Source organism: Sparus aurata, chromosome 14 (assembly GCF_900880675.1).
Source record: "Sparus aurata chromosome 14, fSpaAur1.1, whole genome shotgun sequence".
Taxonomy (NCBI): Eukaryota; Metazoa; Chordata; class Actinopteri; order Spariformes; family Sparidae; genus Sparus; species Sparus aurata.
The window spans coordinates 2,604,262-2,618,080 of NC_044200.1; the positions used below are offsets into that span (position 1 = coordinate 2,604,262).

The 13,819-nt window shown below is 44.1% G+C and overlaps 1 protein-coding gene across 1 annotated transcript; it reads right to left on the minus strand.

Annotated features, from left to right (window-relative positions):
- Nucleotides 1–4,242: 4,242 nt before the first annotated feature.
- LOC115595917 (uncharacterized) lies at nt 4,243–5,264 on the minus strand. Its single transcript, XM_030440765.1, has 3 exons — nt 4,687–5,264; nt 4,348–4,506; nt 4,243–4,266 (listed from the first exon to the last, which is right to left on the minus strand). Exons 1-3 carry the CDS (start codon nt 5,209–5,211, stop codon nt 4,243–4,245), a joined length of 708 nt encoding a protein of 235 aa, XP_030296625.1. The 5' UTR covers nt 5,212–5,264.
- Nucleotides 5,265–13,819: the final 8,555 nt, after the last annotated feature.

The following is a 13,819-nucleotide window of genomic DNA, read 5'->3' on the forward strand; positions in this document are numbered from 1 at the left end:
GGCTGCATACGGAAGAGGATTAGGGCCACATGTGAATTCTGAGAAAAAAGTCAGAATTCTGACTTTAATCTCAGAATTCTGATCACAGATGTTGGCTTTCTAATTTCCTTTTCTTTAATTCCTCATCAACCACATTTTTAAAGTGTTCAAAACTGTCATAGACAACACCATCAAAACCAGAAGTGGTTGATTTCCTTGTTGCTGGGCAGGAGGGGAAGATTTTCTGGATGCTTCCAGCAGCTTTGTCCTTGGAGGGTGTGTACCTCTTACGCTGCCCACCACATTGAGGTACTTGGCAGGCCCCACATGGCTTTGAGGATTTATGAGGCATGCTTGGGTTGGATGGTTGTGCAGGGGGCGGTGCTACAGGTGTGAAGCGTGAAGTGTTAAGAAGCATGGAGGGAGCCTGTGATTGTGCAGGAACCACCAGGAGTACTTACCTCCGCTTCTCACCACACCTTTTACCAGCAACGTGATGAACCTCCTGGTACTGCACCTGAGATCGATCTGGTGGTGGTAGGGATGTTGGCAGAGTTGGAGCTGCTGGCATTTGCTCATGTGAGAGCACTGTCCGGTGAGGCTTTGCTGTTGGTATTACTGTAGCCCTGTAGTTGGCCTTCTTCTCCTCTCTGGTGATGAAATTATAGATGGATCTGGCATTCAGATTGGGCAGAGGGATGGAGAGAGTGCAGAGGATGGGGTCGTCTCTAACTCTGTCAACAATCCTTTTGTACTGCCCCTTTATGGAAGATGTTATTTTACTGGGGGAGGAGAGGCGATTGATCGGTGGCTGATTTTTGAGCTTCTTGATGAGGAGGTACAACAGACGACTATCCTCTGTCACCTGCGATGCCTGAGGGTACCTCATCCACCCAAACTTTGTTTTCTGGGCTGCTCTGGTCTCCAGCCCCAAGACACCGGCCAAACAGCGTGTAGCCCCACCTGGACTCATACCTCTTCACGAAATTGGCAGCAGTCTTGTCATGCTCCTGAAGAGAACCAGCAGCAGTGACGATCTTCTGCCGGAGGTCAGCTGGCACAAGGTGGTGGTGACTGTTGTCTGCCAGTTCAAGCATCAGCAATGCTAACGCCTCCACTTCCTCTATTCCTGGCAGATGCAGATGTCGCCGGGTCATCAGCACATCCTGCAGAGCGGGACTATCCCCCTCCTCCACGTGTTCTGCTTGGGTGAGGATAGCGTGTCTCCTACAGATGTCATCAATAGGATCCTCCTCTGCAGGCATGTGGATTCCCTCATCTGCCATCTCCTCCTCGCTTTGCTCAGCCGACTCCTCTTCGTCATGAGTCTGCTCTTCCTCAACTGCAAATATGTAATTGTTCTAACCACAAATGTGTCTGGCCAGTTGTAACCACTTGTAGATTCATGCATACACAGACATGCACATAATATGCAAGTTTTTTTTGTTTCATATTACCGGTAATAGGAAATTTAACTTTATTATCATGTTTACTGTCATTGCTAGAATATGCACGAAGAATAAAGGGATAGTATAGCCTCATATGTATGTATATTGTTGAAGTGTGCAATTAGCTTTACCTCTCTGGGCATAGTAATTCCTCGCAGTGAAGCTTGTTGACTGGCACATGGCATACTCCACACCAAGGAGCTCCTCCTCTTCTGGGTCCCTGTACTGATCAGGGTAGGGCATAGGAGCAGCGAAGTTGGGCTCCAGGACATGGTCTTTGCCGAAGAGCACCTCAGCCTGCCGATTCATGCGCTGGATCTGCCGCGTGTCCATGCATGACGTCTGCCGACCCTGACCACCAGCAACCCGGAGTGACTCCATCCGATTGTTCCACTGCACAGCAAACGCAATCAGATATACCTGAAACACAAGACCAATTTTTAAGAGCGATGAGAAAAGCCAATCTGCCCCAGAAACTGCTCCTGTCATTTTACACCTGTGCCATACAAAGCATCATTACATATAACATCATAGTGTGGTTCAACAGTTGCACTGCAGCTGACAGAAAAGCCCTGGACAGAGTCAGGAAGTCAGCCCAGAAAATAACACACACAAATGCCGTCACTCCCCGTCATATACCACACCAGATGCCAACAACGAGCACAAAAACATAACCCAGGACAGTCTCCACCCAGGCCACTCCTTGTTCACACCAGAGTCCTGCACAGGTTCGGGTACCCGCGGGTACCCGACGGGTGACCCGCACAATTTGGATGAAACTGGTGAAAAATAATGTCCTGTGTCGGACACGGGTTAAAAATGATAAGCATGCACCATATTGACTCGAATATAGGACAAGGTTTTTTTTGGATGAAAATTATGTGGAAAAAGTGGGGTCGTCTTATAATCGGGGTCTAACCGTTGACACATGCTGATAGTTGTCTGGGTCGCTACATGACCACAACAGCAGAGGGCGCCAGCTTATTGTAGAGAGGTCACTGACACTGTGGCTGGGTTATCTGTCAAGAGACTGACAGGAGGGTATGTGAGTTTGTTATTGAGAAATGAATTTTGGTTATCAGAGTCTTTTTCTGAAGTCTTGAAAAGAGGGGTCGTCTTATAATCAGGGTCGTCCTATATTCGGGTCAATACGGTATATTTCATATGAGCTCATTCATGCGTGCTTGCGCCCTCCCAGATACTCACATTCCCCACGCTGGCTTACTTTCATTTTTAAAATTGCGTCAGTCTAATTTTGCCTCCGGTGCGGGTCGGGCGTCGGTATCAATTTATAGCGGGTCGGCTCGGGTGCGGAATGTAATTTGTGCTACTGTCGGGAAACGGGTCGGATGCGGTTTTAAGTACGACGGGTACGGGCAGGTGCGGGTTTGCAAAATAAGACCCGTGCAGGACTCTGGTTCACACTGCTGCCCTCTGGGAGGCGCTATAGATCAACACAGTCCCACACCTCCAGACTGACCAACAGCTTTTACCCCAGCGCCATCAGGCAACTGAACTCACCACATAGACTGCCACATGCCTCCCACACTGACACTGACTGACTGCACTTTAAAATTGATTGACTGCTGCACTTTAGAGGACTGTGCAATATTGAATTTTATCATTGTTTTATTGTTGTTGCTTGTGTGTCTTTCTTTTCTTATCTTCACTGATGTTTTTAACCACATAGAGGTTTGCAATTTGAATTTCGTTTGTATTAATGTATATGCTTAGCTCACATGAGTTATTAAAGCTATGAAATAAAATGTATTATTGAAAGAAATTTTGCTCTATTGAAGTGTTATTTTTATTACTTACTTGGAATGGCATGATACCACATCTCTGAGAAGGAATGGCATTGTACAGGTGTGCATGCAACCCCTCCAAGGAGTCACTGCCTCATCGGCACCTGTACTTGTTCAGCCGAACACCATGCAGCACTACCACCTTCACAGTGATGTACAGCTGTATGCCAGGGGGATCCTGTAAAACACACAACAAATCGCAAGTTTCTTGTTTATTCTGGTGTCATATTTGTTTAGATGGTTTTACAATGACACATGATAATGTGATTACAAAGACATTAACACACCTTCATGCAACTAAGATGCTTGCTTGCAGTTGCCCGGTGAGCATCAACTGCCTCTGTTGACTTGAACAGGTGGATGCCATCAATATCAAGGCCTGCTGGTCCCTTGAACTCTGCAATGATGGACTCCATCCCTGAAGCTGTCTCCTGCAACATATATTTAACATATAATAATTAATTAGGGCTCATCCAGTGTGAAGCTTCTAATTCACGAAATGAATATGTGGATTAATTTTACGCTTACGTCAACACCACGGGTAATGCGCCTGACGTAAGACCTGATCTGGCAAGGCTTGAGGAAGGATATCATTTCCTTGTCTGAATATGTGGCGTACAACTCCTGGTTGCCACTCCTGACAGCCTTGCCTAAGCGCATCATGTCTTCCTTGTTGTAGGCCAGCACTGCACCTGCCAAAGCACTCATGAATGCCCCATTCTTGGCATGGCTCTGTTTGATCACAACAGTATCACAGCGGTGCAGCCAGTGTCGGATGTCTAGTATGACCACGGTACCCTTCTGCACCCAGTCACTGAACAGAGTCTCCAGGAAGGATGAACCACTGTCACTGACATGATATCAACATTTTATACAGCACGTGTTCCTGGTAAAAAGATGTAATTTAATGTTAACTGTTTCATCTATCAATTGAATTATTAATTTCATTATCAGTTATATGGAGGTATTATTTATATTGTATTTTCTCGCTTGTTTTGATTGATTGTTTTTTAATGCTTCCTGACCAGGACATCCTTGGAAAAGAGACAATAAATAAAGGTTAAATAAAACATAAATAAATTTAACTTAATGACAACAGTTGTTGGAGCGTTTGCATGTTGGAACCGGGCAATCAGACCGTTTGTCATACGCCTGTAGCACCCCTCAGTCTCAGCTGCCACCACCACCGTCGTCAAGAACTGGCCCCATTCATTCAGAACACTGGTGACATACTGCATGGTGCCCTGGCCATCACCATATATCTTCTTGAGGACCTAAAAAACAAAGCAGAACATTCATATTGTAGTGTCTCTTAACAACGTTTCCAGTCTGTCCTACAAGCATGTCTATAATATATATTATATATTACAAAGTATTCTCACTCAACTTGATTATCAACAACTGAGCTTCATTAGCACAACAGAATACTGATCAAAGTGATATTTCATACATACCTTTTTTGTACCATCAATGCAGAGGATTTCTCCAGTCACACTAAGGATGGCAGCTCTGTACACAGGCATCCTTTCCATTTCCATGATCATGTGTGCACGCCTCAGCACACGGGCAGATGGAAGGGGAGACTGGGGGAGGGGAGGGGTGTATGTACCTGTAGCTTTTACAAAGGACAGGATGCCACTCTGAGACGATGAAGATCCAGCTGTGTGGGCCTCGTACAGGAGAATCTGGTAAAGGTCACGCCTCTGGACATACCACTCATCATGGCCCTGCTGCAGCAGTCTCTGTACCTTATTCATGGACACAGCATTGAGCCGGTCGCTCAGCAGGGTGACGACACCTCTGTCAATAGCACGCTTCCAACACAGAATAGCAGGAAACATGCTTCTGATGGCTGGGGCAAGGTTTATCAGAATCTTGGGACTGTGTGCCAACCACATGTACTGTTGCAGGTGATGTGAATCATCCTCCTCCTGGTCACTGTCTGCATCACCATGTGTCTTGCTCACCGCCTGCCTCATCTTTTCACAGTGAGAACATTTCAGTTTCTCTGTCAACAGGGTGTAATTGTACATCATCCCACACACTTGCCCAGCATAACTGACATACCAGGTGCTGTAAGCTTTTTGACTTCTCTCTACAGACACCAGAGGGTGCTGCAGCTTCTTCAGAGGAGACAAAGGCTTGAAGAAACCAGCAGCCCGTTTCTCGTTTTCCCATTATACAGGCTGTCTGTTAAAGCTAGGGTCTGTAATGTTGTTCAGAAACACATTTTGTTATACTGGGTGAAATGATCCTGCTATCCTGAGAGTAGTCAATACATTATGTATTCAGAAAAAGGAATGAAAATAATCAGACCTCTGTGGCAGCTGTAGGACTGAGAAAAATCTGACCAATCTGTGCCGTCCAGCCCGGACAGCACGGATTGGTCAGATGCACGGACTGGTCAGATGCCTTCATGTCTCGTCCTCTGTCCCTCCCTCCTCCGCGCACACACGTTATGTTTCACTGATGCTGGAAATATTCAGCACACTCCTCTGCAGAAATACCAGTTGCATGAGAAGACGTTCATTTGGTTACTATGGCAGAGAAAATGCAGCCAGCGTTACTTGTAACAGCTCACCCCACTAAAAAGGCAAGGAAAAGAAAGCCTGATGCAGAAAAGGCTGCAACGAAAAAGGCGCTGGATAAAGAAAGAAGTTGGATCGAGTCAACATCGGTGCGGCGTTTGAGCGGTGGAGACAACTGGGGCATGTGAAGGGCTTGAAAAGTGATGCAGAGGTTGCTCTCTTTCTGTTGGACAGGTAATTATTTGTTTTGTTTCAGGGGTATTTGTTATTTTCATGAAATATGTGAGGTTTGCCAACTTGGCTACGTTTGTAGCTCGTGTTAGCCCAATGCTAACATTAGCTTCTTTGTGTGTTGTTTTTAGCCATGAGAATGGCTAATGAGTCGGCCCAATTTCCACTGGATAGGGGTCTGCTGCGTTGCGGCTCCGAGCCGTTTTTGCTCCGCCGTCCGGCAATCCCCACCGGTTGCGGTTTGAGTCCGCAATGGCACAGTACGGTACACAGCTGGCCTCATGATGTGTGCTAATGTCAACACTGAGTGTTTTATTTTGAAAAGTAACCGGATGTAGTTTGTTATTTTGGCGCTTGACTTCCTGTCTGCTCCGTGCTAAATTCAGCTGAATTGCTGCGTCTTGCTCCGGCATCTCCTTCTCCCTGCTGAGTCCCACTAACAGATGCACGTTCAAGTTTGTGGGGGCGTGGCTTTGGACGGAGCACTGACGGGATGGGGAGGGGGGGTTGGAACTTAGAGGAGGTGCCACTTTCAAATCTTGCTAGCTCTGTTGCTAGCTCTCCAGGATTGTAGACCCTAGCTTTAAGGTGGAGGAATGCAGATGACTAGTCCTTCACCTCCTATTTCCATTTTATACTGCCACTTCATTCCATTTCAGAGGGAAATATGGTACACTTTCCTCCACTCTGGTTGTGATTGGCATGGCTGGGCTACTTTATGCATACAGGTATTCTGTTTTAAATATGTAATTATTAGGACAAATTGAACCAATCAGTCAATATAGCTTTGACTCTGTAGCGGTGACCCATTGCAACACATAAACAGTCTCAGAAAAAACAGGTGGGTCAGGGTCTGAGCAGACGACAGAATGAAACAGCTTCCAGTCTTTTACAGACATACATACACTATGTGTTTCACCACCCCACTTTTGCCGAGTACGAGTATTATACGAGTAATACGAGTCAATATCTGTGCTCGGATTGAATGAAAATCCTCATTGGGTAGCTGACTGTGTCTGTGATAGGCTAGTAGTCACAGCGCCCCTCCCTTACACACATACAGATGTGTTTCTGTGTCCCGCTCTGCTCACTCACACACAGAACAGCTGTCTGTCTCTCCCTCAGTCATTCAGGTTCGCGGTCTTTTCCGTTAACGTTTAGGGTTTATTCAGCTTCAGCTTTGTTTTTACTGCGGTTTGTACTCACTTATTAACCAGTAGAGTTCTGGTAAACGTGGGTTCGTTCAGATGTGGTGCTTGGTAGAATGTGACTCGCGTTGCGTCTCTGCCTGTCGGAGATTTTTTTTCTTTTTTTTTTAAACGTTGTTATCGCTGATCTGAAGATGGCTACTGAACACTAATGAGTTAATCAACAGTGTGATTAGTGTGATGATGACTGTGACACTGACAGTGGTAATGATTGCTGTTTGATACAGTATGGTGATGTTTAAAAGGAACAAACATAGGGACCTTCGTAAGAGTTCATAAATACATTATTCCCAAGGGTCCTGCAAACAGACATTTTTAAAAGTTGCCTTGTTAGGAGACTGAATTTTTTAAGTGGCAGCCAGAAAGGAATATTATAAGCCACTATCAGCTGTGTGCAGATTTACAGTACACAGTTTTCCTAAGTTCTCAATGATTTCATAATGCCTGGCTGCATATCACTGGACATTCGGGATTGTTTTTAGCTTATCTTGCCTTCACATATTTCACTCAAAATATGCACACTGGAACAAGCTAAGACAACCTTCCAAGGAAAAAAAAGCCACTCTATTTTTAACAAGCTACGTCAGCTGCCTTGTTTCCATGGTCATTCTGTACAAGTGGACAATGCTGCTACATTAAAAATGGTTAACATACCCTTGTGAGGTCCAATGTTTTGCATGAGGCTGACTAGAGAGCACATGTTCTTGAGTACACAAGAATATAATGGGACCACATGCTAAAAATCAAATAAGGGAAAATAAGTGACATGATCTGCCAATGAGAGTATTTCTTAGTTCCTGTAAGTTTTTCTTTCAATTGCTTATAAAGGCTTCCATAGGTCTAGGATCCCAAACTCCAAAGCAACTTCCTGCACAGTCACTTTGCCCACTTTACAGTTTTTGCCTAATGCTTACACACATGTTGCAGACTTAGGGCTCTATCTTAACGATCTGAAACGCAAGTATCAAACGCAAAACGCAAGTAGCTTTGTGGGCGGATCTCAGGCGCTGTTGCTATTATGCCGGCGGGATAAATGACTCTTGCGCCCGGCGCAAATCTAAAATGGGTTGGTCTGAAGTAGCTACATTAGCCATAGGTGTGGTTTGGGCGTAACGTGCAATAAACCAATCAGAGCGTCATCTCACATTCCCTTTAAGAGCAGGTGCGCTTGTTCCATAGCGGATTGCTATTATAATGGCGAATTTGCCAGGCGCACGCCAGGAGCGGTTCACAGCCGAGGAGACCGACGTTCTCGTCAGGGCAGTAAAAGACCGAGAAGTGGCCTTGTATGGGGATGGGAGAAATCCATCCAAATTAGCTTTGGTTAAACGGGTGTGGGAGGAAATTGCCACAATTGTTTCTAAGGCTGGCATCTCCAGGACATCGCACCGGGCCACGGGAGCAGTGCGCACGGGCCGAGCAGTGCGCAATGGCCAGCTGATGAGGGAGCAGCGCAAACACCAAGGTGCAGAGGATCCAGACCCACTACACGCCCTGGCAGCATTGTCAGACCGGACCGCACTGTCCGGGATGCAGCAAGGTATTAATGCCCGTCTTGACCGGGTGGCGATGTTGCTATGGCCTCTCAGGCGCATCGCCTCAAGTCTCCAAACGCACCACCTGCTCCTGTTGAGCCCCTTCCTCCTTCCTCCCCCAACTCCATCTCCGTCCACCCGCTCCACTAGGAGCACATCGCGCATTGCCACTCCTGGACCCTCACGGCTACGGCGGGCGCGTCGCATATCAGAGGGAAAAAATAAATTGGTTCTTCTGTTGAAATCTTTTCAACTTTTTTTTGTATGGTTTGCAAAAATGGGAACTGCTTCCTTGTAGATGAGAGAAGCAAAGTGTATGCACGTTAGGCACACGCTACATACTTTACAAAATACTGCATCTGAATAAGCGCCACTGACTTTAGACTAGGTTTTTTCTGCTCTGTTGCGGAATTGTTTTCTGAAACAGCAAAATAGCACCAGTGAACGTTTGCGCCGGAACACGCCTCCTCTTTTCGCTGAACCGCCCCGGGAGCGCAAAGTCATTCCCTAATTTAAGGACGTGCATCTGCGGAGGGAAAATTCCAATGTGCGCCGAATGCAAAATAGGAATTACACAAGCGCCAGTGTACAAAGTCAATTGCGCTGAGTGCAAGATAGAGCCCTTACGCTCACTGTGTCATAACTTAACACACAGGCCGAGTAAGACACAGCACATAACTCCTAACTTATACGGCAAAATGAAACTCTTGAAACAAAACCTAACAATCCCATTTTCAAAATCAAAATAGACTTGTAGTCAAGACCGCCTAAACCGAGACCAAGACACTACCAAGACCAGAGAGTATCAAGACCAAGACAAGACCAAGACCAAGACAGACCAAGTCAAGACCAAGACTAGTTCAGCTCAAGACCGAGACCAAAAAAAAACTAGTTTTATACATACATGTACCACATCATATACCACATCAGACATTTAATAAAATAAAATATATAATAATAAAATAAGGCTGCATTGCATGTTGATCATGTAGGCACGAGAGGGAGCAAGCGTATGTGTGTGTGTGTGTGTGTGTGTGTGTGTGCTCTCACGGATTGACAGATTGTGTGCAGCGACACCGTACCGTTAAACACGCTTTGCAAAATTTGCATATTGCAGAATGCTTCTTCTTCTTTGTTGTGTGGCAAACAAACTCTTTATGGTCTGTAAAACCAAACCTGACAACTGACGAATTCGCCGACATTTTGCGTCCTCCTCCATGGATGCTTTAGAGGGGGGGGCGTGAGAGGATGAGGGCCAACGCCGTCTGTGTCACTAAATGCATGTGATTGGTACCACTTGAAGGGGGCATATAATGATATATATAAAAAAAAAAAAAAAAACTGTGCCTGCCTGGATATTATAGGTTACAATCCCTTCGAGACCGCTCGGCCAGTCCGAGACATTGCGAGACCGAGAGACCGAGACAAGACCGAGACCAAAGACTGTGGAGGCCGTGACAAGACCAAGACCACAAAAAAGTGGTCTCAAGACCAAGACCACAAAAAAGTGGTCTCGAGACCAAGACCGGTCTTGAGAACTACAAGTCTACATCAAAACGTTAAACACATGCACCTTTGAATTACTCTTTCCTAGCAGCAACAACACACAGATGTGCTTTATGCAAAACACAGCTGTATTCAGTACTTTCGGTGGTTCTTGACTTTAAAAGTCTCATACAGATAATTTTTTTTATAAAAGATTGATCCACTACAGTTGATCTAGACACATGAAAACAAAATGGAAACGCTTAAGAATTTTTTTTTTTTTTTTCAGGTTTTTGCAAATGTAAAAAAAAAAAAAACCACAAAGACGTGGTACAACTAGAATGTTCTACAAAACATAGTGTTGTAAGGGAATGACTGGAAGACATTTAGGCCGTGGATCCTGTCTCCTGTTGGCATTTGTCACATCACCTCATCCACATCACAGGCAATGTCCTCCCTTGCCAAGCAACGCAGGAATTATCGCCTTGCATGCCGTATCCAACCCTGTATGGACCTCACCTCAATGTTGCTGCATGCCTCTTCCGTGACTTGTAGAAGAGGCATGCGGGCATGTGGCTGACGGTCATAAACTTTCCAGCGCCATGCTGAAAAGAACTCCTCAACTGGACTCAAAAATGGGGTGTATGGGGGCAAATTGAGTGCAATAAATCTATTATGGTTGGTGAACCAGTCCTGAACAGAGCAGCCCGATGAAAACTGACATCATCCCAGATGACAACAAACTGGGGCTGCTCTGGCCCCTCACATCAGGTGTATTTGTAGTGCTATGGCTTAGACTGATTGGTCTACAGTTAGATTTCAAATGTTTTCATGTGTGTGAGTCTGTGTGCTTTTCCAATTTTAGTTGTGTTTTGTATTTTAAATAGATGTGTTTGCCCAATGGTTGCATGAGATTTCCTTTTTGAACAATGTGTCTTATGTAAAAAACAGTGTGTAGTGTTTTGCAAGAAGTGTGTAGGAGAATTTCAAACACAGTGCAAAGCATATATTGTGTTTGCAGGGTTGGTGCTTTGTTTAGGGCATGGTCACCAAAGTTAGAGGTTGTGATGCTTTGGGCATAGCAACCACTTTTAGTGTTTAAGCATTGGGCAAAAACTGTAATTACATAATGAAAAATAAACAATGATTAGAAATCTGCATATCTAAAAATCATCATTCTTACCTTTTAAAAACAAACAAACATTCTAACAGCGCTTTGTGTTACATATATAATTGGCTTTATTATTATTATTCTATTTCCTGACAGAAATATCTGGGCCAAATCTAACCTTTTGGCGAGCCCACGTTGGGCAGCCTTTCTCTAAAAGCTGCTTTGATTTTTGGCCAGTAGAACAAACTGAAAAACATGCTATCACCTTATGAAGTAGTTACAGTTAATGGGCTAATAAACAGTTTGCCTATTCACACATCCAGCAGACACAGAGTAACATTATTATTGAATCGGAGCTGTGATTGTTTCCATGATGAATTTAAATCTACTATTCACTCCTTTGTGATTTAGTCCCTTTAATCAACACCTTTCTAGTATATGTTATATCAAATAACTTTTTGATTGATTGTTCATACAAAAGGATTGGTTACTATACTTTTAACCTGTCAGAGCCCCTGTGACTCCATCTAAACTCAATTTATGCATCCAAACATTTCCAACCCACAAACCTTTGAATATTGAGATCAATATTAATATTTACAAAGCAATGTCAACTTTAAAATAAAGGTTCAATAATGTTTTAGAACAGGCAGATGTAAAATTTATCCAGGCACCTCATTTGTGTGAAAAATGATTTTTCTTTCTGAACATATGTAATCTTTCCTAAGAATTGGATGTGGTGGATGCTGCTGTCTTTACTCCAGAAGGTTAAAAAAAGATCACTCTCTTTTCAGCACTTTGAGTTCCGGCTGCTGAAATAAGCCAAAACCCAAATATTGTGTACACCAAATTCCCCAAAGGCAACCCTTAAAGCCCTGCCTTCTCCCCCCCAGCAATCAATACAGGCATTTGTTCTCAGATGTCTTCATCGTGACATGTCTTTGCATGCTTAATGAACTTTCGCTGTTCACTGTCCAAGACTTTATTGATCCTCAAAATGGCTAGTATTCAGAAAAGATCTCCATCCAGTCTGGATAGAATTAAGGCAGAGAGCTCCATAGATCAAGAGGACAGACAGAGCACATTATGCTTCTTTTTGGGAGCTGGACTGTTGCAGTCACTTTTCAGCGGCTGGCTATTTATCCACTGTCGTCTGCAGACAGCTGGTTAAGAGAGGTGAAAAGGGGAAGTGTAGTGAATCTTAATTTAATTAAATGCAGAGAGCTGGTGGGAAAGTCTCTATCAGCTGTGGGCTCTCACCCCAGATCTCTCTGCTGATACCAGTGAATAATGAGCCCAAGGTCAGCAGTCACAGAGTAATGCTTGGTTTGGAACACACAACATAATACAATCAGAATAACAAGAACAAACTTCCAGTACAGAAATACTGACAATAACAGTAAAGATAAGTAAAGAAGCATTTTGTGAAGAAAATGTGATTGTTGACTGGCATAATTTTGCATCACTTCACATCACATGAAAACTTACTGACCTCGATATATTGAGTTATATGAGAATGAACGACTTTAATTAATTTTTTAATTATTATTATTATTGTTATTATTATTATGAAAAACATTTCAGCATCACTACAGTATATATTTTGTGAAGTATGTGTGTTGTCACCTTCATTTAGAGTTGATCAGTGTGTAATACTGCAGGTACTGTGTCATGAATATAGTGGAACTAAATGGTGGAGGAGAGAATTAACGAGAAACCACACTAAAGTCACTGATTAGTACTGATTTGATAAGCTGAACAGCCAATCAATAATTGATTGGACTGATTCTACACACTCAACAGATTCTACACACTCAATCGGCCAAAAAACCACCAACAAGGGCCAGCTGATGTCAGCAGTGTGGGACACACCAGAAGAACAGCGGTCAAAGACGCTGGTAGTCTGGTGTTAGGGCCCTTCAAAGTAAATAAAAACAGGATCCATTTGCTTGCGAACAAACTGTGATGAACTTCAAACAATCCTTGCTTGTGAACGACCGAGCCTTCTGAGGGTGCCCCTTTCACACCCAATCATGAAACTATCACCTGTTGCTGTTCCAACTAACCTTTTTACCTGTGATATCTTCCATGGTGTTTTGGAGCATTGCACAACTTCCCCAGTCTTTTGTTGATTCCGTTGGAGCTATAGTATCTTGCCCACTGACACCCTGACATGCAGCCGGAGCCAAGGATCAAACTGACGACCCTACAATTAATGAACAACCAACTCAACACCTTATAATCCATATCTGATTTTTCTTTTTATAGCACCCATCTATAAATATTACTAATGCTCGAGGTGGGCCGTTACCCACCAGTACACAGTGACAACATTTTACTCTATGGGTTACTATTACTTTATCTTGCTGTTTCCACTTCCCATACACTGATCTTTTATGCCCTCCATCACTCTGGGGAGATACAGGAGGCGAAAGTGGCCCTAATTGCTACCCACTTTCTTTTGGTGCTCCGAAGTGGCCGATCACATT